The following is a 25,615-nucleotide window of genomic DNA, read 5'->3' as shown; positions in this document are numbered from 1 at the left end:
AACTGTCTGTAAGCATCTGGGAACTTAGGAGACCAATTGATGTAGTTTTAAAGTCAAATGTTTTCCTGTTTTTTTTGTTGATATAGTATTTTAGATGCTCAACAGTTTGGGGTCTCCTTTTTTGTATTTTTCATTGCACAATGTGTCAAATGTTTTCAGTGGTGACAGGTCTGAACTGCAGACAGGTCAGTTTATCATCTGGACTCTTTTATTATGGAGCCACGCTGCTGTAACACATGCAGAATGTGGTTTTACATTGTCTTGCTGAAATGATCAAAGTCTTCCCTGAAAAAGACGGATGGCAGCATATGTTGCCAAAACATGTATAGATCATTCAGCATTAACGGTGCCTTCACAGATATGTAGGTCACCCGTGCCATGTGCACTACTGTACCTATACCATCATGAATACCAGCTTTTCAACTGTGCACTGACAGCAAGCTGAGTGGTCTTTAGCCTGGAGGACATGGCATCCATGATCTACTTCTCAGTCCATCTTAAATGAGCTCAGGCCCAAAGAAGGTGGCAGAGCTTCTGGATCCTGTTTATATATGGTTTCTTCTTTGCGTTTTAGAGTTTTAACTTGCATTTGTGGATGCAACAACAAACTGTTGTCATAGAGAGTGATTTTCAGAAGTGTTCGAGTCCATACAGTGCTTTCCTCTACAGATTCATGTCTGTTTTTAATGTAGTGCTACCTGAGGGCCCAAAGATCATGGCCAGCAAATACTGTTTTTTCTGAATCTTTTAATGTTATTATGTACCATAGATCATGAAAAACAAAAGTGCTTTGCTGTTGAGAAAAGTTATTGTTGAATAATTGCACTATTTGCTTGTGCAGTCTTTCACAGAGTGGTGAACCCCTCCTCATTTTTAATTCTGAAATCTCTGGGATGCTTTTTAGGTCACGTTACTGACCTGTTGTCAAAAACCATCAGGTGTTTTTTTTTAAGCATTAAACAACTTTACCAGCATTTTGTTGCACCTGTCTCAATTTATTTGGAGTTGGCATCAAATTCAATATGGGCAAATATTTTTCAAAAAACAATGAAATTTTTCAACATTTGAAATGTCTGTACTCTTTTCAATTAAATATAGGTTTTAAATGATTTGTACATCATTGCATTTTGTGTTTATTTACATTTTACACATCATCCCAACTTTTTGGGACTTTTTGTAAATGGGGTTGTAGTACGAAAGCATGGAGTAGAACAAAATACTGTGTGGTGAACTGAATAAGAAAAAATATTGAGCATGAGATAGAACATAAAGCTTAGACAAGCTCCTCTCCAACCTCTTCTAACAGTCAAGCTGAAAGTTATCTCTGAATATGAACTTCCTTTGATTTGTAAGCATTAAATGTACAATTCTGAACAGTATCAGTCAGAGTATCAGGAAAGAAACAAAAAAACTGACCTTTTTTGACCTGGGAATAAATAATATTAACTATAAATATTGTTTTTTTTTTAAATATGTCATAATTCCTGAGTCCTGTTGACTCTAATCTGCCCCTAACATAATTCTTAAAAGTACGTATTAATGGTATCCAGTTTGTCTTGTGTTACTGAACAAACCGAACAATATGTATAGAGCCTAAAACCAAATCTTAATGAATGCGGTTCATTAAACAAAAATATTAGAGTGTAAAATATGACTTTAATGAATGTAAAATGTACAAAAAGTGCATGCGAGACATTCATATGTTCTGTTTACATTTTGTAACAAAGGCTTGTTATCATATTCTCATGTTAGCTAAAAAAATAACTTGCAATTGCTGTATTACAAAAAGTCAGGGTCTTGGGCTGTCAGAGGACAAAAAAAGACATTTCAATATCTATAAACAGTTCTGTGTTGGCTGTTTGTTTAGTATGGTGTGGGCCTCCAACATTTCTTTTTAATTGCACGAGGCAGCACTTTTGGCCTGTATGTGAGTAGATAAATGACAGAGATGCCCACCAGGGACAAGCAAACGGATAAAAAGAGCAGAATGTACCAGAAAATTGACTCCTCTGTGCTGCGGCTGCCGCAATCGACAGAGTCAAAAAACATGGCTTTTTGGCTCTGGCGGTGTAGGTCTATACATGTAACCTCTGAGAGATCAACAGCACAGAGGGCTTTTGATTCCTCAAACATCCTGTACCATTCCAAATGGCAGCAATTAAAAGCATTACCATTTACATAGACAATCTGAACCCTGTCTGCTAGCGCAGTGGCATGTTCAGATTGGATAGTGGATAGCATGTTATTCCTCAAGTCCAGAAGCTTCAAGTTCAACATCAATAGAGATTTTGGTAGCTCCCATATTGCATTTTTGGAGATGTTTAGAAATTTCAAATGTTTATATGGTGAGAAGTCAAAGTTTTGCAGACCTGTGTTGCTCAGTCCCAGGTGCTGCAAGGTTCCACTGAGACCTGATAAAGAGTCTTGGCCAATGAGCAAGTCTGGGTTGTTGGATAGTTCTAGGTGTGTCAGTGGCGTACCCTCAAAAACCAGAGGTGGCAGATTTTGTATGCTACATCCAGCAATATAGAGCTGTTTCAAGGAAGAATGATTTGTCCAAACCACACAAGCTGGAGTGTCAGAGTCACTGATGTCTCCGGAATGACATATACCTACTGTGTTATAACTAAGGTCCACAGTATTTAAACTGGGAAGGGTATTGAAGACTCTAGGGGGAAGCCTCTTAATGTCATTTAAGCTCAAGTTCAGATGTGTAAGGTTATTAAGTACACTGACTGAACTTGGCTGGGCGTGCAGCTCTGTAAGTCTATTGTTGCTTACATCCAGTTCATACAGAGTGGCTGGCACATCCTCTGCTGTTAGATTGAAGGATTCTAAGCAGTTTCTTCTCAGCCTCAACCAGTAGAGGTGAGGCATTTTCTGAAGGAATCCCTTAGGGAAGTATCTCAGCTGGTTCCCACTGAGATCCAACAGTTGCACAGAAGAGATATCTCCATGAAGGCTCTCATCCCAGAGGTCTGCTGTAATGTTGCTGGCATTTCTGCCCATGTTGTAGTACTCAACATTAGTGGTCCAGTTTGAAGAATTGTTCACTGCTAGATGACTATAAAAGTTAATCTGGTTATTGGACAGTAGCAATGACCTAATGGAACTGTGAGTGGGAAGGAAGGGGAAAAACAGGAGCCGGTTGTTGGACAGATCCAGCATCTCCAGCTGAAATATCTCTGTGACGTCTGAATTAGTAATGAACCATTCAATAAGATTGTGGCTGGCATTCAGCATCACCAACTGGGTCATTTCAAACTTCACCAAGCATGGCAGAGAGTTAAAGGCCAAGTTAAGCCGCAGAAGCTTTTGTAGGTGATCAAAGGCCCCATCAATTTCAAACAAGAGATTTCTCTCTAGATTCAGTTCCTTCAGCTGGTAAAGGTCTCTAAATGTGGATTCGTCTAATCTGAGCAAAATGTTTCCAGATAAATACAGAAACTCAATAGATGTGAGGTTTTGTAGCAGATCAGAAACCATATCCTCTGTGAGTCCATTACTAGATAAATCCAGAGTTCTTAGCCTGGTCAAAGACCTCAGAGACTGGGCGAACTGCTTATGCCCATGGTGGAGGTCGTTGTTGGCCAAATTGAGGCTCTCTATCAGTGGGGAACGGGAGAAAGCTTTTTCCTCAACTGCCCTTAACCTGTTGCTTGCACAGCTGAAGAGGCGAAGGGAAGCATACCGTGAGAGACAATCATTCTGTAATGTTGACACAAAGTTTTGATTTAGAAAAAGCTCTTCTATTTGTTGTGGCAAGTCACTTGGAACAGAAGAGAGCCCGTAGCTGTTACATAGAGCTGTGCTTTGACTCTGTAGGAAAAGAGAGAGGAACAGAGAAACAGACAGAATAAGACACAACATGAACAATGGAAAGGCTCTCGATCTCAAAAGAGACATCAAAAGTAACTAAATTCAACCAATACACATTGGTTGAAATATTACTTTAAGAAAGGTTTTAGGTAACACTGTTAAGAAGTGTCACTCTGTTTCACATCCAGGTACTTCTAAATATACTTTTCAAACTATTACTGTGTCATGCTTGGTTTTACTGTACCACAATGTACAATTAAATTACTCTGCATTAACAATATTACAATTAAAACTACAGAAATGAAGAAACCTTAACACTAACTGGAAAACATGAAAACATTTTGCTACATTTTTACATTAATTGGCTGTTTAAAGCCATGTCTTTGTCTATCAAAACTTTCTCTGTATTATTTCTTATTCCAGAGTGAATTTTAAATGCAACTGCAGTACTTTTTGTATCTGATGTTTAACTGCAAAATCTGAGAACCTGAACAAGCATATATCTTGATTACATATGTATACTGTGCAAAAGTCAACATCTTTATTTAGTTAATTTCCAGTAAAATGGGCATTACATACAAGTTTTAATTTTATTAATTTCATATATAAGATAATCCAAAAGAGTTTCCAAAATTGCAGTTGGAAATAAAAATCTGACAGACGACCAGAACTGTCACATTCAGAGAAACAGTCTTTGGGAGAAGTGTTTCTGTCAAACCTTCCACGATTAGAAGACAACTTATTGCTATGTGTCTGACTGTAAAGAAGCCGTTACTGAGAAAAGCCAATTTGCAGAAGAACACTGAAACTGTACTTCTGAAATATGGAGTAACATTTCATGGACTGATGAATCTAAATTTAAGTAATTTAAATAACTGAGATGAAGAACTTAAGGTTAAGAACTTACAACAACCACTTTCTAAGACTGGAGGTGTGAAAAAAATCAGAAATGACTGGAAAAAAGAATGGAAGCTGTAATAAAGTGTGGTTGCATAAACACTGAAAAATGTAATATATTTAGGTGTTGAAGCTTTTGTATAAATTCTGTTGAATTCATGCTTTGCTGATGCTGAATTTAAAGAAAAAATGTTTGATATGTTCTGACTGGAAATAAAAGGGTGGTCTCTGACTTTTGCATAACACTGTGTGTGTATATATATATATATATATATATATATATAAATGTTTTGTACTATTAATTTCCAAGGGTGGACCATAGGGTCAAGAAATAAATAAATATACAAAATGTGTCATGATTTTTAGTTTTTCTGATGTTTGTGAACAAGCAGGAACGGGCAAAATGCACCAGCAAAATTGTATAGCTGCAATTTTACAGCACAGCGATGAATAAGGGGAAAAAAAACAATTGGTAGAAATAAATTAATAAAATAAAATTATATTATAATGGGCCTCAGCCTCTTGTTATAATTCAGCTTACACAGTTAATATACACTTGTATTTGTTTATTGGCTCTCTATGATTGATCTCAGTGTTCTTGTTCAGTGTTCTAGACATGCTGAGTAAACCAACAACATATTCCGAAATGTATATCATGAATTATTGTTATAATGACAAAATGACATCTATAATGTACAACTGTTTGCAAATTCCTGGTAAAGTTATATGTTTAGTTGATACTCTAACTGAAAATAAGTTAATACTTAACATCTCTATCGAGAACAAACTTAATTGTGACATTTTTCTGCAATTTTAGAGCACAGTATCTATGTGTATAGTTATTTATTTATACTTCTATTTTTATTTCCAGTGTGTTAAAGTCAGCAAATAAACAGTAATCAACAAATTTAACATAAATAAAAAAATATGTAATAAAATTAACAAGGCTTTTAATTTGACCAGGAGCATCCAAACGTCTGCATATGACTATATTGTCATATTGCACGCTGTTTATTTCCCATTGTATCTAATCAAAATTATGTCTCATTTTGATGTTTTCATTGTTGTTTTCTTTTCAAATCAAACCATTTTGTCTGATTTTCCATGTTTTTCTTACCAGTCTGCAGGGGGTGATGTGTGGATGGCCGAGGGCCCAAGGCACAGGCATTGATATAAAGTACAACAGTGTGGAGAGAACACTGAGGACCGGCATCTTATCATACTCGCTAAGAAGAAGGCACAAGAAAGCATTAGTGCTGTATTCATGCTAAACAAACTGCTTCCCAAGAGACTTGGGGCAAACAAAGATTATAAGAAGCATTTCTGTTTTGTATTGTAGGCATCTAATTTTGCAGTCACACATTGTTTTTCCATTTCCCCCCCCCCTGCTACGACCATTTAAAGTTTCTCACGTTAAGATCATCTTGTTTAGTTAGGCCAAGTTAGCACTGCTTTTATTACATGTGTTAAGACACTTATTATTATTAGCATGTGTAGGCTAATCACTCTGGCCACATTTTAAACGCTACCCTAAACAAGACTGTGGCACAATGGAAAAGATGACTAGTTATACCACTGGACAATTGGAAAAATATTTTCAGTCACAGTAATGTTTTTACCGTTTTAACTACAATGCAGTCACTAAGCTGGCGTTCATCCCCAAAAGACCAGGCTAAACTACCTTACCACAAACGTCTGTACATTTAACGTTACTGCACATGCGTCACAGGGTTAGATATTAGCCCAGGGTTGTGGGAACAGCCCTGGAGAACCAGCTCACTGCAGATCTTATCGCGCAAACCTTGTTTAGTACAGTGACTTAACAGCTCAAACAAAAAGCGTTCAGAAGCTAAACTCGACCTAGATGTTTCAAATTTAAAATCCACATCTTTTGCCTGACACAGCCATAATTCGCAGCAGTACTGCAACGTTACAGTCACACTTAAATGCATTTTACAGTCAGACAGCCCCTATAGCCAACTGCTATAGGGGTTGCTTGCGTGCCCTGCCGCCTGCGCGCCTCTCGAACTGCTGTACTGTGGGTTGAATGGAGGTGAATGGAGTCTGAAGGTGCGTGCTCTTACCCCACTGGGCTGCTTTGCGTCGTCCGCGCAGCTGCACCTTTCCCTGTACACCATTTCCCCGTTCTCGTCGTGAAACAGTGTGTTTGACCAGCTCCCTCGGACAAACCAAGTGCTTTAACATCTGCACCTCTTGCAAGCAAACCACTTTTAGTTATTTGCGGAAGCAAGAAAGCAACGGAAGCCGAGTCACATGTGGTCTGCAGAGATAGAGGCTCCACAGTGCACGGTCAGAAAGATGCAGAGAGAAACACATTCTACACAAATGGGCCTGGTAGAGCGTGTCACAACAAAACAATCATGCCTATTAACACTGCATGTAGGTTATGAAGGTTATGAATACTAGGCCATGTCAAACACTGGACAGTCATAACGTTGGTCATGAATGAACATGCAGTGGTGAAGAAAGTATGGCTATAAAACGTTTAAAGAATAGAGATTAAAGACAGCTCTTAAATCCCTTTAGTTGTAATTCTGTTTTTAAATCCTTATGCTCCTAATTCTGTTTTATTTATCAGACCACAACAGCCTGTCTAAGGAACACACCCATGCCACCCACTACTGGTTTCGCTCATCAGATACTACTTAAGAGGAAACCACAGAGAGCTCACACCCTTCCTGTGAAAAGCTGCACTCTCGTTGCATACAAGACGTTGTTTTCTGCTGCCTTCGTGCATCAGTAATCTCACATTTTAGCCAGCGCGAAAACATTCGCGTTTGTCGCGTTCAGCACCATGTTTTACCGTGTTAACCAATGGTGCAAACAATGAACATTTATGTTGCTGCACTTGAGTAATTTGTCTCTTAGGCAGCTTTGTACGCTGTCAATAACAGTAAATGGAACGATGCTTAATTTTACTGAAAACTATTTTTCAAATGAGGATTATTAGAATGGGCAGTTGTGCATGACAATGCTGGGTTCTAAATAAATAAATATAATTTACAGTCATATAAGACGTGATTAACTGCTATTGAGGAAGAGTTCAATGTTTTTCCATTAAAAACTTTTTGCTTTTAGAGAAACCTGTTAAATGATTTTGATTATTGTTGTTTCAGTACATGCTGTTAAAGAAAGATATATTGAAAAATTGCTTTCTACGTTTGAAGACTTAACAATAAATGTAAACGATAAATAAACACTAAACAATAAAAAGATGGTTTTTGGAGGGCTCTTTAGTAAAGAAGATGGTTCTATACTCAGAGGTGTGTTGAACAACACACTTGTGTTTTAACACTTTTTTGTGTCATACTGTTTTCTGATTTAACACATTGTGTTTAAATTAACACAAAATGTGTAATCCATGATTTGGCACAGAAATATTTCATTTTGTATTAAAGGTAAGACAATGTGTTGCAACTGAACACACTGATGTTAGAGCTAGAGACAGAATGTGCTAGTTTTACCACAGTTTTAAGAACAAGAACACGAACACACACACACACACACAAAAAAAAAAACAACATTTTTCATGATTAAAGGGTTCTTTGCATCGTGAAAGTGTTCTTCGGATTGATAGAGAATATGCCGTAAATGGTTATATGGAACGTTTTTGAAAAGGGCTCTTCTATGTTGTTAAGTTTGACATCATAACAATAGAACAACCCGTTGCAAGGTTCCATACAGAACCAAAAAGGGTTCTTCTGTTGTTATGTCAAAGTTAACACAATAGATGAACCCTGTTCAAAAAGGTTCGATATAGAACCATCTACAGCACATTCTCCATCAGTCTTAAGAACCCTTTCACAATGCAAAGGATGTTTTAATCATGCAAAATGTTGAGTGTTTATGGTTCAACACAGAACTATTTTCTTTACTAAAGATCCCCTTGGGGTACTATGTGAATTATGAATGGACATTGTAACATTCACTACAAGTATTTGTCAAAAAATATGATTTACCTGTTAGCTTGAATGTAGATTAAATAAGATGACGCTTTAATTTAATTGAAAACATAATCCAATTAATATGAATGATCAGAATGGACAACTGTGCATGACTGGTGTATTTTTATATATAAATAATTGAGTGAATGAATGAATAAATAAGCAAACTGTTCTTTAAGAGTTTATTAGCTGCCATTGCAACTAAATTAATTCCACCTCAAAAACATCATATGCTTGGGTTACTGTGTGAATTGTAAATGGATGTTAAAACATTACACTGAAATAAGTATGGCTAGCTATCAAGCTAATAGGTACATGATATTTTTTGACAAATACTTGGTAAAAGCGGAAAGCAACGGTTGGTAGAAACGAGTGTGGTGCAGTAGACCCTGGTAAGTAAATAGGATTACATTTTATACTTCATTGGGTCTTACCATACAGTGGAAAACAGCACAACTGTTGGATCATACTGGGCTGATACATTAGCAGGACATTAGTACACCTTAAAGCTATTTTGCTGTCCCCATGGAAGCCCACAGGATGTACATTTTTTTTGTTAAGCACACATTTCACAATAAAAAAACTAATTAAAACAAATAGATAATCAAGTCAGTGGAGATTCTCATATTGAAGAGGCAGTGAAAAAAAGCATTTAAGCAATTCTTGGCAAGAAGAGGGGTTCCTATTAAAGATCTTGAGGTGTGTAACACCCTTATTAGGCCTAGCATGGGAGTATGCTGCTGAAATACTTGCTTTTTTGCCTTTTAAAATTCTGAAGGCCTCTTTTTTATTTACTCTTAATTTTTGGCATGCACAGGTATCACATTTTCAAAATGCAATTATGAGCCAAAGCAAAATAGCTTTTGTTCCATTGTTTACAAAAAATAAAAACACTGCTAAACAATCTGGAGCCTTTAACTGTGAATAAATAAATAAGCAAACTGTTCTTTAAGAGTTGATTAGCTGCCATTGCATGTGGTTGTTGCATTTAGAGCTCTGTCTATGAATACAAACATAACATATCACGGTCCACTTCCTTTAGTGTTAAGAAAATGTAATACCAGTGCTGCTTATATGTCCTAAAATCTGTGGCTTTAGATCTAACTTGAAATCATAGCTTTAGATCTAACTTTCTTTGACAGAAAATGACAGAAATAAATGGTTGATATTGAAAGTAAACAACTTGTAATGTATGCCGTTCATTATTTTGTTCTTCTGTGATCTGAACAGAAAAAATCTCATTTTAATTAACAGTGTGTACATACTGACCACTAAATCATAAAGAATGCAAATCCCAAAGACTTACCCATAAAGTTAGCTGATTAAACAATGCTTAACTTGTTTTCTGAAATATGATTAATTCCACATCTCTTAGCATAGACTGATGCAATGCATTAAATGACCACATACACTCACCAGCCACTTTATTAGGTACATGTTCAATTGCTTCTTTAACACAAATAGCTAATCCGCCAATCACATGACCGCAACTCAATGCATTTAGGCATGTAGAGCTGGTCAAGACAACTTGCTGAAGTGCAAAGCGAGCATCAAAATGGGGAAGAAAGGTGATTCAAGTGACTTTATACGTGGCATGGTTGTTGGTGCTAGACAGGCTGGCCTGAGTATTTCAGAACCTGCTGATCTACTTGGATTTTCACGCACAACCATCTTAGGGTTTACAGAGAATGGTCCGAAAAAGAGAAAATATCCAGTGAGCGGCAGATGTGTGGATGAAAATGCCTTGTTGATGTGAGGGGTCAGAGGAGAATGGGCAGACTGGTTAGAGATGATAGAAAGGCAACAGTAACTCAAAGAACCAACCAAAATGTCTGAGGAATGTTTCTAACACCTTGATGAAAGTAAGCCACAAAGAATTAAGGCAGTTCTGAAGGCAAAAGGCAGTGCAACCTTTTACTAGCAAAGAATTAATAAAGTACCTAATAAAGTGGCTGGTAATGTATGATGTATTTAAAGCTGCCCAGTGACTGTACAGTGCAAGTCATGAGAAAAGCCATGTAATGAATGGGCAATCGATACCCCCTTGTGGTGGTTGTGACAGACATCTGCTCCACTATATATCTGCTTAGCAGCTTGGTTCATGAACCATGTCTCTAAAGGCAAACAGAAAATAAAGATCTAAAAACTAAGTACCAAATAGTTAAGACTACCTATGTAGGGATTATGTTGAACATGTATGAATTATTAATTTAAACAGAATACTGTTTAACAGCCTTTATCAGTACTCACAGGATGACATCGGATGTTTCATAACGTAAATTGTATTGCACTGACAACTTCAGTGAATGATATGTGCTCCATTTCTAACACTTATTGAAGGATCTTTTCTATATAAATGAATTTTCAAGGGGAAGTCTAATTAAAAAAAGTCATATACACTGTATGAACAAAAGAATGTGGACACCTAACAAGTACACACATGAGTTTGTTGTACATCTCATTCCAAAACCATGGGCATTAATATGGAGTTGGTCCCTCCTTTGCAGCTCTAACAGCCTCCAGTTTTCTGGGAAAGCTTTCTATAAGGAGTGGAATGTATAAAGTATATCCAATTTGTGCAACTCCGTCAAAAGAACATGTGTGAGGCCGGTCATGTTGGATGAGAGAGCCTAGTTTACAATGGACAATCCAATTCATTCCAAAGTTGTTCAGTGAGGCTGAGGTCAGGGCTGAGGTAGAGGCCACAGAAGTTCCAGTGTCTTTATGTACCTCACTTTGTACACAAATCAGATAGAAAATAATTGTCTAAAATATCTTTTATTGTGTACTCCCCTAAACTGAGTTTGCGTGGCTATGCCAGTGTTGTTCCTAGACGCTTCCACTTCACAACAGTAACACTTTGTGAGTTCGGACCATGCCCCAAACTAAGCTTGAGACAGAGAAGGGGAGCTCTGGGAAACTTGGGCAGGTGTTCTGGGTGACTTTTGTCATCAAAGGGAATCCAAGATTATGCTGAAGAACTCGAGTGAAGTGGATAGGCCTTTGGTCTTCTCAGTGCAGGCTGAAAACAGGTGGTGATATTCATAGAAGTCGACAGCTAGATCCAGAATGATCGTTGAAGTTTGACAGCAGTTAGGTTTAATTTAATGCAGAGCTGCTCGTTAAATTCCTGAAGTCACTCATTTAGCTGAACTTGTCTTAAACTTAAACTAAACTACTGATAGAGAGCAAAAGACAGAATTACGACATGGCACAAGTGCAAGTGCAAAACAATACATTTCAAGAAGGGCTAGGTTAAGTTCTTCACATTTGAAGATGCAGGACTCTGCCATTCGGACAGCCAGTGGAAGTTTGCTCCACTACCTGTATACCAAGACAAAAAAAGACTCCTTGATGCTTGTGTCTTCCAAACATTTTAATGAATGGCAGGTCAAGGCCGTACTTGAATCTCAAAGTGCTTAAGGTATGGCTTGAGTTTTGAGCATTTGCATTTTTGACTTTGTAGGCAAGCATCAGTGTTTTACATCTGATAGGGGCAGCTAGAAGCCAATGAAGGAAATACAACAGAGGAGTAACATGAGTGAAGTTAAGAACACTAAAGACCAGCTGTGTGCTGCTGCATTCTGGATAAGTTGCAAGGGTCTGATGGTGTGCATAAGACCACCAGCAAGAACTGAGTTGTTCTAATCAAGCTTTGAGATGACATGAGATTAAAAAAAGCCACACAGGGTATATTGTGGATATCTGCATGATCAAGTCAGGTTTACAGCTAAGAATGATAACTGTTCATCCACAGTCTCACACCAAGTCCTCTTGCATCTCCAGATGGAATTGACCGAGAGTTCCTCTCCCAAATGTATTTCATGTATAACTCCATTTAAAGTTTATTGAGGCAGATCTAGCAGGCCAAAATTTTACAACTGACTTGTAGCAGAGTTGGCATCCTAAGTAAGTGCCACATTTAAATTCACTGACCTCTTCAGTTCAGTCCATTCTACAATGTTTATTTATAGCTATGTGCTTGAATTTATACATCGGACTGGCTGTAAAACCTGAACTCAGTAATTAGGAGGGGGTTTCACATACATTTGGCCATATATTGTATGACAGAAGATTTGATGCTCTCAAGATAGTGATGTTCAGTGCTAATTTTCTGTATATGTTCTATATCACTTTAGCTTGAAGGATCTTCTATAGAACTAATGCAGTATATTAAATAGGCTTTTTCATCTTACAACAGGAACAAAATGTCCATTACTTTAGTGTAAGGCCTCTTATGTGCATGTGTCACGAAGCCCCTCTTTAAGTAGCCTTTATTAAAAAAAAAAAAAAAAAAAATAATAATAATATATATATATATATATATATATATATATATATATATATATATATATATATATATATATATATAAATAAAAGTGTTCCCAAAAAATATAACTGTCTAGTACACTTTTACAGACTGGCACCATATAGTTTATTTACAGGTTCCATGACCTCAATCATACGAAGGATAAAATCTAATAAATAAATATCATACACTAGTACATCACAAGAGCAGTACAGTAACATTATTACAATAGGTTTCTTTTGGATTTCCTGTACAAACACCAATGGTGAAAGACAGCTTTGACTATACTGCATGCAAAATACTAATACCTCTAGTGAAGTAGCCTTGCTTTTAGGTTCCAAATGATCAAACTGTATAGTGGTCATAATAACGTTATTTTGGCATGTCATTTGCCCACATGGATTTGTGGCGCAGAGTGAAATTCCAAAGCCATTCCCTCATTGTATCAACAGAGTAGGCCATCACCACTGTGTTGTAACACCAATGTGTTACAAATGCATTCTGTGACTATGGATTACAGTTAGAGTTAAGATTAGGGGTACCTGTCATCTAATCTTGTTGATTAATGATGATTATGAGAACCCAGTGTCTTTTCATAAATTAGGTTTTAAAAACTGTCTTTAGTTATCAGGAGATGTATCCAAAGACCTGCAGAATCCATGGATGCGTGCTGTGGAGAGCCTCATTCATTGTGCCCTTTGCAAAACGCAGATTTCTTCTCAGAAGGTTTGACTTTCACCCACTGCTCAGATATATTTTTGTGCCCTACAAATTGTCTGCTTGGCACTTGTGATGTTTATGTGGCACCGAAGTGTTCTTTAGCCATCCAAAGGTTTTCCCAGGTAGACCATAGTAACTTCAGTATTACCATACACAGCTGAAACTGCTGGAAAAAGGCAGGTCTTGGGAAGCCCCCGGAATGCCACGCCTAGAAACTCGAACCCTCGCTCAAAAGCCAGCGTCTTGTCATCCATATCAAGAATCACACGTATTCTCTCCCCTATCTGAAACAAAAAAGAACAGCATATAACATTGTTTCATATTACATGGTCCTGAAAAGAGAATTCCATTCAGATTTCATGTTATGCCTTGTCAACTTGGACAAAAAGAGCTACCAGTAAATTTGTGGATTTCTGGATCCCTGTTTTTCATTTTTTTTATTAAAATCCAGTCCATTGCCATAAGAGCCATGTCCTTTACACACTGAACAAAATTTGTTTGGACATCAATAAATTAATTCAAACACATACACTATATTGCCAAAAGTATTCGTTCGTCCACCTTCAGACGCATATGAACTTGAGTGATCCTATTCACAATCCATAGGTTTTAATATGATGTTGGCCCACCCTTCTGAGAAGGCTTTCCACAAGGTTTAGAAGTGTGTTTATGGAAATTCTGGACTATTCTTCCAGAAGCGCATTTGTGAGGTCAGACACTGATGTTGGACTAGAAGGCCTGGCTCGTAGCGTCTACTCTTAATTCATCCCAAAGGTGTTCTATCGGGTTGAGGTCAGCACTCTGTGCAGGCCAGTCAGGTTCTTCCACACCAAACTCACTCATCCATGTCTTTATGGACCTTGCTTTGTGCACTGGTGCGTAGTCATGTATTCGGACAAGTACCGTTCTCCTGGCAACTACCAAATGCAAACTCATCCATCGGATTTCCAGACAGAGAAGCGTGATTCGTCACTCCAGAGAACAGGTCTCCACTGCTCTAGAGTCCAGTGGTGGCACTTTACACTACTGCATACGATGCTTTGCACTGTGCTTGGTGATGTAAAGCTTGGATGCAGCTGCTTGGCCATGGAAACCCATTCCATGAAACTCTCTATGCACTGTTCTTGAGCTAATCTGAAGGCCACATGAAGTTTGGAGGTCTGTAGCGATGGACTCTGCAGAAAGTTGGTGACCTCTGCGCACTATATGCCTCAGCATCCACTGTCATTTTATGTGGCCTACCACTTCGTGGCTGACGTTCCCAATCTCTTCCACTTTGTTATAATACCACTGACAGTTGACTGTGGAATATTTAGTAGCAAGGAAATGTCACAACTGGATTTCACTATGTAAAATCATGAACAACTCACTAAAAAAAAATACGGATTTCATCTGGATCAGTCTTGAAAAAAAATTAAACTTACTGATTACACAAATGATTGTGAACATTATTTCCTTAAAATTTTTTGACAGCTTGCTATATTTTTGTGGACATTTTTCTTGAATTCTCATTACCACAATAGAAAGGATAATTGTCTAGTACACTTTTACAAACAGGCACCATATAGTTTTTTTTTTTTTTTTTTACAGGTTCCGTGATCAGTCATACAAAGGATAAGATCCTCTTTCAATTGGTATGTGATTGGTTCCTAGGTGCCTCACGGTTCTAAAAATATGGCGCTTTGAAATCAGATGAATCTTTTTTAATCACCCTGTACAACTAGGGAATGTGACAATCAGGAAAACATCAAAAAGGGCTGAGAAAGGGAAAAATGTCTGTGGTTACAGAACTCTAATAAAATAAGTGTATTTATAACTGTAGTTCCCTTGCGTTCATGTCCATTCATGTGTTTCTATGGTGTCAAATGTACATTTTTGCCACCCTTCTAAAAAATACTTAAGTATCTCACTTAAGTATATGCTGCTAGTATATAGATTTGTCAAAAGAATTTTCATTCACTGTTCTATAGAAAGAAGTTTAATCTTACACCAATTTCGTGTTATTGCTTTTTTTTGCTGTCCAGAAGTATTCTTGTTAAATGTTTGTAATTATCCATAACATGATCATTTATATTTCCAAGGTATGTAACTTTGCATTTGTGGGAAACTGAATAGCCAAGAATGTTTTTAACCACATCATATACATTTTCCCAATTTATTACATTTCCAAAACATGTGTGTATTATTGGCCTCCTTACTCCCAAACATCCTCCAACATATATGGTTAACAGTGGGTTAAATTTTTCTGTCTCAATTCTTTCCATATCCTTAAATATGTGGTCATGTGATGTGTTACACAAGTGTGTTACACAAGGTGTAGTCCATTCTTTCTCTGTAATATAAATTCTTAGCTCTCTGGTAGAAGTCTGACATTCCCTCAGGGTATGGTTAAGCTGGGGTGTCACCTTAAATTTTGTTCCAATGTATGTCTTCACTACAGCATCTACCACTGTACTTAAAGGCTTGAAAGTTTGTGCGTTTTGTATAAGTTCTTCGATGTAAATATCCCAAAAAAAATCTCTCTCTCCTTATCTGTAATTCTTCTTTAATTCTGGGAAACTCATCACATTTCCATTCTTGACAATTCTACATACTGCAGTGATCCACATTTTCTGAAACTCAGTCAGGCTTGGTTTAAATCAGTTAGCACAAGCAAACCAGCTTGTAAGTATTATTCGCATTTAAAACATATACCGTTTTATTATTTCAAAACACATACATAGTGTATGGGAACGTATTTGATCTATTAAATATTGTAATTTAATAAACTTTGTTTATTTGCTTTATAAGCAAGTTTTACATTGCTAATAAAGGACTGAACAGGAAACTGTTCAACTGTCTTCCCCATGCCATTTCATTAATGGTCCACATTTTGCTGCCTGAAAATAACCTATAAGATAGTGTCATCCCACCCTTGGCTTATTCCAACTGTGGAGGCGACATGATTATTTTCAAGGTGTTCATATGTACAGTACTGTGCAAAAGTGCTACGCACTTAAGCAAATTGTTTAAAACAATCTGTCTTGGAAGCAAGTGTTTTTCTATTTGCAAAAACACTATATAACAGAATAAATGCAAGCAAACATTAATGCAAAAAACTTTTTTGTTTCAAAAATGTAGTTGATAGCTTGTGAGGTAATTAGAAGAATATACAGTCATATGCAAATGTTTGGATATCACTAGTCAATTCACATGTTTGTGAAAATAAGTTAACATGTCCTCAACAAAGAACAGATTTCTACTTATTTTAACACACAATTACTCTTTATATACAGTATTAATAAATTTGAGAAAAATGTTTTCAGAAACAAAACAGCAGCAACGTGGCAAAAGATCAGCCAAGGCAGAGTGACTAGAAAACACACCAAAGTCTTTAAAGAGGAACTCTGGCCAAAATTATAAATCTTATGATGTCTACAGCCCTGTTTCGATTCTTTTTTAACTTGCCCTCATTTCAACTCACTACTTGGATGTGCACCACACCTACATTACACAAAAGGCTTCTCATGGCAGAAGAAGAGGATGGGACAGTGAGGTGTGGAACGCTTAAATAAACGTGCTCCCCCCTTGACAGTCCAGCCTAAATGAGCTCACCATGCAACCTTTGTAAAACAAAATGTTTAAGGTGACATCCTTTACTTGAGCTAATAAAGTAAAAAACAGTCCTGAAGATAAGGCGAGGGACTGCATGAGGGGAAACGACATCCCAATCCCATTTTACCCCTTGCCCCTACCACTTAGCCCTTAGCTTTGCATATTCACATATAGGGTTAGGGTGTCTCAATTTTTGTTGAGATAGACGGGTAGGGTGAAGTGTTAGGGCTACATGGCCTTCCAAATGGAGGTTTTTCAGAGGCACACTCCAAAACAGAGTGTTATGAGGAAAAAAAGAAAAACCAGCAAAATGGCTGTGTAAGTGACTAAAAAAACCCACAAATGTGAGAATTTTCTCTGTTAAAAAAATTATGATAATCAGTGTATTATTTTAGGTAATGCCATTTCAATGTATTATGGTCCTTTTCTTCATAATCATGAATAATCAATAACAGCATGTGAATGTCTCGGTAGCTAGCTAACGTTCCCGTTCCACCTTAATCCAGCAGTATTGACGCCTGTAGTGCCAAAATGTAACTGCTGCATCATTTACGGTTGAACGGGAAAATCTGAACAAGAAGCTGGTGAATAGCTGACTTCAGCTTTTTATCACCAAAGAATTATTGGTGGGCGATAATAAATAATTGTCTTATACCCTGTCCTTGAAAGCATATGGTGCCCTAAATGTAGCTAAAGCCCAGCAGCAAGGTTGCTGAAATCCCACCCCCTACCCCCTTGAAGACAAGCCAGGTTGCCTATTGAGCACAGCTAGTAGCCTGTTAATGAAAACAAGGGTTAAGGGTAAAAAGAAATTGGATTGTGCCGATGAGTTCACATGGCCAAGGGCTTGTTAAAACTGGTATTAAAACGATGGAAAATCTGTTGTAAACATGCCTTTTGGCCTCCTACAATGGTCTCAGGGGTGAGATTAATTTTACCAAATGTAATGTGTTCTCCATACACACTCTCATTGGACAATGCTGATGAACACACATCATGTTGTATCTTAATTTCTTAGTCAGTGCATTTCTTTATGACCACGAGTTATATGATGTATTTGTTTAGTGCATGCTGGGCACTAAAGAGAAAGAAAACAGACAAAAATGCAAAAAACTGAATCAAGCCAAATCAATGAGGCTAAGGAGCACAACACAATAATGCAATATATTATACAATGTTACAAATAACATGAAATGGAAGTTTAGGCTGGTACACCTGTTAAATTTCTCGTCACTGCAGTTATATGGGTTATAGCATAAACTTCTTTAAGAATAAAAAAAAAAAGACTTTGTATTTGTATTGGCCACAATAAGGTGTTATTTATCAGTTAATGTTATCAGCCTAGAAACCCAGAAATTGGTGCGTCCCTATTGTAAGACAATTACACTGCCTTACCTGGTATTTGGGCGCATTGTTGCACTGTGGGAAGTTGCCATTGACCTCGCCGTTGTGGAGCAGGTTATTATCCACCAGATTCCAACCCCAGCTCTGGTCATCGCTGCCCAGCAGGGCTACATAGCCTTGGCACTGCATGGGGGCCCTCTTGGTGGCAATGCCAATCACTGCCACAGTGCCAAGTGGCCCCTCCCACCAGATCTCCCAGGCATGCCTCCCCTCCGTGAAGCCAATCTTACCACGAGCACCATCTGTACTTTGGGCGACAGGGTTGCGGTGGAGGGTAAAACCATTTTTCTTCACATACACGTTCCTAGAGCAGTCATGTGAGCTCAGAGCATGCTGGAAAGACTTCAGCTGTATAGAGAGAAAGAAACACCAGGAAAGGATATAGTTCTCAGGTTTCCAGCCAAACACATCCACATACATTATCTTTCTAATTTAGAAACAGCATATAGCAAATAGTAATTGACAATAAAAGTGACAGACTGCATTCTAAGACGTTTCTAAGATTTTCTGTTAAGGATTATATATCCAAAGCAACTAGCAGGTCTATAGCTGGTGCAACACCACTTTTTCCTGATTCAGCTATTAAAACCTTGAGGTGGAGAACCACAAAGGGGAATTCCACCATTTTTTTATTTCTACATACAGAAATAATGATGACAAAAAAGTTTTCACAGCAGTGGTGATGGGAACCAGATGTCCACATGCCTCTAAATGCTCCACCAGAGAAAGATATTACGAAATGGTTCCGAAAACAAGCCTTAGGTATTGCAAAAATCTGAGACAAGATTTTGGTCAAAAATGTATTTTTTAAATCAATTCATTGTGAAATTGTAAAAAGAAATGTATTTTTCAATATCATCACTATTATACTGTTAACTTTTGCAAAGACACTCAGAAGACATTTGTTGATTCACTGGTCAGTAAATAAAATGCTTTTAAAAAGCAGACAACACAACCATCACAACCATTGACTCCTATCATCACCATTATAAAAAGGTATTTCAGTAGGTTTCTTTACATAACACAAAAGAAAAAGCTAAATTGTCCCATAGGTGGTTACTGTTAATGATTTCAAAGATGAGAAAACCTACTTGTGTGTGATGAATCAAAAGATGACTATGACAAGAAAATCTGACAGAAAGTGAAAGGGGCACAGGCTGCCCTTCCAGAGGAGAATCAATTCTAGTTTCAACAACTTTGTCACTACTTGTTTAGTAGAACTGCAAACATTCCCTAAAGATGAACTTCATTAACATACCATGTATATATCATTTGGTTCTTGCATTCAGGCAAATTTAAGAAGTCCAACATGACCCAGCCAAAAATATACTTATGTTGGAACTGTAACTATGGTGTTTAAAAATCTTTGCAATGTTGCATTGGTCCAGATGTACATTTTAGTTTAATAATTTATAAACATCAATAAATCTACCCATAAAATACAAAAATGTGCTTAAATAACATCTTTGTGATACAGTAGTGCAACAACTGATATGAGGATGGCATGGGTACCAATAAGAGTATTTTATCACAGTGGGCAAGCGCCAATCTGCACACTTGTGTTCCAGCAACGGGTACCTTCAAATAGACGCTTACACAAATGAACATCCACAACTCAGAGAAAGATCCAATTTCTCTGTAAAATATCTCACAAGTTGGCATCCATCAACACTGCAGATAGCCCTGATTTATCTCCATCTGTTTTTAATGAATACCATCCATTGTACCTGTTAATAAATAGATCCTTCACAACCTGCAACATATATTAAAGTTTACCATTTTAAATATGAAGTCTAACAAATATTTATGCTATTCTTTGATGCTTATGGAGATGCCTTGTGAGCATAAACCTATCATACATTGTAATTTTATTTACTGAAGGTCATTTTTGTAAGGTGTCATTGATTTATTTGCACTGGTGCCTATAAGACTAATTATGACACTGTTGAAGGCATCAAAAGAACACAGACTTCCCAGAACTTAACCACTACTAGTAATGACTACAGAAAATGTAACAAAATTCTTAACTTACATCACTTGTAACATCAACCTAACATCATTTGTAGTGGGCTAAAGCTAATGAAAACTGCACTTGTTTTAACTGGACTGAGTACAGTGTACTTAGTTAAGAAGTTAATGCAAGGGTCAGTAATGATATCCACAAAGGTTTAGTGTGGCTGCAGGTTTTCAAGTATAGGCACACTTGATTGACCAGTGAATAGTTAAATGAGGGGTCCTGCCTACACTCTCATGAAAAAAGGTAGTAAACTGTCACTGGGGTGGTACCCTCAAGGTACTGCACTAAGTATTTTCTAAGTTCAACTCCACACACCCTGTCTCATCTCCAGGCTTTTTATTTTTCTGTTTTAAAACATTAAGTTGAAAATATACAAATATGCACTTTTCATAGAATAATGTATTTAAGGTACACAATTGGACCTTAAAACCATTGCTGTACATTTGAGGGTACATTTACAATGTTTGTAACTTGAATGAGAAATGTACCTTCACAGCACCTTTATTTCTAACATTGTAGCCGAAAAGAATATCCAGAACCACACCAGTCCTTCTTTGTGGATAAGATTGGTGATCTAACCCATCATTATACACACAGCAGGCCCATGTTCAAAATATTGATATGGCAATATATTGTGGTTAGTACGTGCAACGATACACTGAAGGCTGTAGTGATTTTTTTTCCATTTACTTTTCCAAATGCTTAAATGCATCCATTATTTACATTTACCACCCTGCAGAGTCAAGCACCAACACTAATTTAACAGACCTGATCAAAGTGGTGAAGGCCTTCATGTGCATCTGTATATTAGAAGATTTGGGTTGCATCTGAACTCTACATGTTGGTATATCTCCAGGACCATGACAGGGCACCCTTGGTATATGTTATATGAGCGTGTCCCAACCCTGATCCTAAACATTTTTCTTTTCTCTAAAACAAACAAAAACACTACTTTATTAGCTTATTCGTTTGATCAGGAGTCTGGAGCAGGAACTACCAAAATGTGCAAGACAGAGGTACTCCAGGACCAAGACTGTAAAACGCTGTATTGCAGAGTTGCCCAATAATGATGCCTGAAATCCAAACCCCATTACCAATCCTGGCCCTGGAGATCCAACACACCTAGCTCTAATATCCAGATCTCATCACCTAGATCAGGTGCTGGATAAAGGCTACATGCGTAGTAGCTAGATCTCTAATGCCAGGACTGTCCACTCCTGCTGAACTGAGTACAGGCGGTTTCACACTGCCAAGTGTTCTTTCTAGCTAGCGTGCTAAAAAAAAACAGCACAAATATGCCAAATACAACACAATTAACAATACACTGCGCAGTACTTTCATGTTTTTTAAGAACTTAATGTCTTGTTACAACATGACTATCCAAATACACTGACTAGCTAGCAGGGTAGCTAACATCCATTAGACCATGTACAGAGGAGCCATTTTTTGTTTGCGGCAATGCAAAGCTTGACAACTAACTTACACCACAGAAAGTGGATTCAGTGATTACCTTTCCTTTGTAAGTTGGCAGGTTACAGAGGATGTCTGAGCGCAGAGCCTCTTCGCTAAGCAACCGGGCACACAGGCTCCGCCACACCTCGCTGTTTTCGTCGGCGAGGCAGTTGTTCCAGTGCCAGCAAACCAGAGAGCACCTGATGAGGTCCGACAGGTCCAGATAGGAGAAGATGTGCTCTAGAACTCGGCTGGGAAGCCTGGCCGCGATGCCTGAGCCGCCTGAGGCAAATATAGCAGGACCGCAGCTAGAGGCAGCCGCTCCAGCGCCAGCCACGCCGGACATGTCGCCGGACAGCGAGGGACTTGTTAACAGCGTTTAGAGCACGAACATCAACTGTTCTCGGGCTTTTAGGAGCCAATCAAAGCCAAATTAGAGCTCAAATAAACATGAATGGACCAAGAATTGATAACAGAGCTCATTACGTTGTGTGGTTTCAGGCAGGCGACTAAATCTGTAACTATTGTAAAGGTCTTGGCAGGACATGTATTGAAAATGCGGTGCTCAAAGCCTTTAAATCCACATAATATGCATATGTTCTAATAAAAAAAGTAATATTTTACAAATTTTAATAATAACGAAAATTCATTACGTGGCAGGTCTTCTTTACAATGCTCGCAACATTATTTACGTTTTGTTTCGCCTGTAAGGACCTGCCTAACAATTATGTCTGTTATTGGGGCATTTTTAACGACAGATGGCGCCAGAGGTATATGTTTCGAAAATATTACAATCACCACCCACTTTCTTAGAAAGAGAAAGCTTTACTTCCGCTCACTGCCGGCCACTGTATTAGACCACCTACCTCGCAGATCCACTGTATAAACAGCACAGGTACAGACTACAGCCCATCTGTTGTCTTGCACACTTCGTCACCACCCCTACCCCATTTTTCTCACCACAGAGCCACTAATGAACAAATGGTATTTCTCAGTACAACAACGACACCGGCATGTGGTCAACATTAGACCAGTGCACTACACATCACATCACAGGGTTCACAGAAATGCACAAAATTAAAAAAAATACAAAAAGAAAAGAGTTACATGCAGTATATACATTTTATTCAGTTAACATGCTCATTACAGCGTTATTAAGCAGAATTTCCTGGCAAGAGAAACCCAATTCCAAATGTTTCTAAAAGCACAACATAATTACTCTCAGTAGCTGAACATGAATTAATTCATCATACATTAACATTTTATTTGATGAAATACAGATTCAGCTTACTTCTCCCCAATTACTTAAATACACTCCATGTTTTCTCCAACAGTGTCTGAACACATTTACAATGACATCTGAATGTATTTGAGTTGCTCTTCGGTATATCAACTCAACTGGATATTCCGGCCTCATTTTCAGTTCAGCTCTTCCACTGCCTTCATACTTTGTACATATACTGCTCAGAGCAACATTTCCCTTTAAAATAACTTACTTTCTTACAGTTTAGAAAAAAGTTGTATGGCACCATCCATATTCACAGTTTCCTGTGGTTTCTCCCGATCAACCTGAAAAACATTTTTTTGACAAACTCTCAGCCAACTCTGATATTTGTCTGGATTATAAAGAACTCATTTCAGGATGAATACTCATCAGTAAATACCTCACTAGAACTAGCATACTAAAGCACAGATGGGCGCAACCAACATACAGTTTATCCAATACAATTGGCCAGTATTAAGGTTCCCTGGATTTATCTGCACTGAAATAAATGCTAAATGCACCAATGATGTCTCTTCAAGATGTTGTATTATTTAAATGATATAGGGTTACGTTCTTAGACTATGTAGCATATTTATATATGTTTCTGCTGTTGAGTTTAAGAATTTTGACGTTTGAAAACATTCACAGTGACCTGGCATTAATAGCCAGTAAAACAATGTTTAAAAAAAACTATTTAAGTGTATTTTACTTATTTATACACTGCTCAAAAAAATAAAGGGTACACTTAAACAACACAATATAACTCCAAGTAAATCAAACTTCTGTGAAATCAAATCAATTTCACATGCTGTTTTGCAAATGGAATAGACAACAGGTGGAAATTATTGGCAACAAGACACACTCAATAAAGGAGTGGTTCTGCATTTGGGGACCACAGACCACTTCTCAGTACCTATGCTTTCTGGTTGATGTTTTGGTCACTTTTGAATGTTGGTGGTGCTTTCACACTCGTGGTAGCATGAGACGGACTCTACAACCCACACAAGTGGCTCAGGTAGTGCAGCTCATCCCGGACGGCACATCAATGCGAGCTGTGGCAAGAAGGTTTGCTGTGTCTGTCAGCGTAGTTTCCAGAGGCACTACCAGGAGACAGGCCAGTACACCAGGAGACGTGGAGGAGGCCGTAGGAGGGCAACAACCCAGCAGCAGGACCGCTACCTCCACCTTTGTGCAAGGAGGAACAGGAGGAGCACTGCCAGAGCCCTGCAAAATGACCTCCAGCAGGCCATAAATGTGCATGTGTCTGCACAAACGGTTAGAAACCGACTCCATGAGGATGGTATGAGTGCCCGACGTCCACAGATGGGGGTTGTGCTCACAGCCCAACACCGTGCAGGACGCTTGGCATCTGCCAGAGAACACCAGGATTGGCAAATGCGCCACTGTCGCCCTGTGCTCTTCACAGATGAAAGCAGTTTCACACCGAGCACGTGACAGAGTCTGGAGACGCCGTGGACAGCGATCTGCCTGCAACATCCTTCAGCATGACCGGTTTGGCAGTGGGTCAGTAATGGTGTGGGGTAGCATTTCTTTGGAGGGCCACATAGCCCTCCATGTGCTCGCCAGAGGTATCCTGACTGCCATCAGGTACCGAGATGAGATCATATGCAGGTGCGGTTGGCCCTGGGTTCCTCCTAATGCAGGACAACGCTAGACCTCATGTGGCTGGAGTGTGTCAGCAGTTCCTGCAAGATGAAGGCATTGAAGCAATGGACTGGCCCGCCCGTTCCCCAGACCTGAATCCGATTGAGCACATCACGTCTCGCTCCATCCATTCAACATGCTCCCTCATCATCCCATCCGCCACCTCATCAGGAGCATGCCCAGGCGTTGTAGGGAGGTCATACAGGCACGTGGAGGCCACACACACAATACTGAGCCTCATTTTGACTTGTTTTAAGGACATTACATCAAAGTTGGATCAGCCTGTAGTGTGTTTTTCCACTTTAATTTTGTGTGTGACTCCAAATCCAGGCCTCCATTGATTAATAAATTTGATTTCCATTGATGATTTTTGTGTGATTTTGTTGTCAGCACATTCAACTTTGTACAAAACAAAGTATTCAATGAGAATTTCATTCATTCAGATCTAGGATGTGTTATTTGAGTGTTCCCTTTATTTTTTGAGCAGTGTATATTGTATCAGACAGTCT

General features: G+C 38.2%; 2 protein-coding genes across 2 annotated transcripts; both read right to left on the bottom strand.

The window, feature by feature from the left end:
- Nucleotides 1–1,636: 1,636 nt before the first annotated feature.
- Nucleotides 1,637–7,219, bottom strand: nrros (negative regulator of reactive oxygen species). The gene is made up of 3 exons (XM_017683404.2): nt 6,801–7,219; nt 5,834–5,942; nt 1,637–3,819 (listed from the first exon to the last, which is right to left on the bottom strand). Exons 2-3 carry the CDS (start codon nt 5,927–5,929, stop codon nt 1,864–1,866), a joined length of 2,052 nt encoding a protein of 683 aa, XP_017538893.1. The 5' UTR covers nt 5,930–5,942; nt 6,801–7,219; the 3' UTR covers nt 1,637–1,863.
- Nucleotides 7,220–13,089: 5,870 nt separating this feature from the next.
- Nucleotides 13,090–22,703, bottom strand: fbxo45 (F-box protein 45). The gene is made up of 3 exons (XM_017683407.2): nt 22,236–22,703; nt 18,700–19,056; nt 13,090–13,994 (listed from the first exon to the last, which is right to left on the bottom strand). Exons 1-3 carry the CDS (start codon nt 22,521–22,523, stop codon nt 13,809–13,811), a joined length of 831 nt encoding a protein of 276 aa, XP_017538896.1. The 5' UTR covers nt 22,524–22,703; the 3' UTR covers nt 13,090–13,808.
- Nucleotides 22,704–25,615: the final 2,912 nt, after the last annotated feature.

The sequence above is a fragment of the Pygocentrus nattereri genome, chromosome 3 (genome assembly GCF_015220715.1).
Source record: "Pygocentrus nattereri isolate fPygNat1 chromosome 3, fPygNat1.pri, whole genome shotgun sequence".
In the NCBI taxonomy this organism is placed as follows: Eukaryota; Metazoa; Chordata; class Actinopteri; order Characiformes; family Serrasalmidae; genus Pygocentrus; species Pygocentrus nattereri.
The sequence above is the reverse complement of the archived record's forward strand: the minus strand, read 5'-3'. Positions and strand labels throughout refer to the sequence as shown.

Excerpts from the sequence above, each read along its gene's own strand:
- nrros (XM_017683404.2), bottom strand. The coding sequence starts at position 5,929 with ATGCCGGTCCTCAGTGTTCTCTCCACACTGTTGTACTTTATATCAATG. Across the intron at positions 3,820-5,833 it reads ACATCACCCCCTGCAGACTG|AGTCAAAGCACAGCTCTATG; the intron begins GTAAGAAAAACA and ends CTTTTCCTACAG.
- fbxo45 (XM_017683407.2), bottom strand. The coding sequence starts at position 22,523 with ATGTCCGGCGTGGCTGGCGCTGGAGCGGCTGCCTCTAGCTGCGGTCCT. Across the intron at positions 19,057-22,235 it reads TGCCAACTTACAAAGGAAAG|CTGAAGTCTTTCCAGCATGC; the intron begins GTAATCACTGAA and ends CTCTCTATACAG. Across the intron at positions 13,995-18,699 it reads ACAATGCGCCCAAATACCAG|ATAGGGGAGAGAATACGTGT; the intron begins GTAAGGCAGTGT and ends TTTTTGTTTCAG.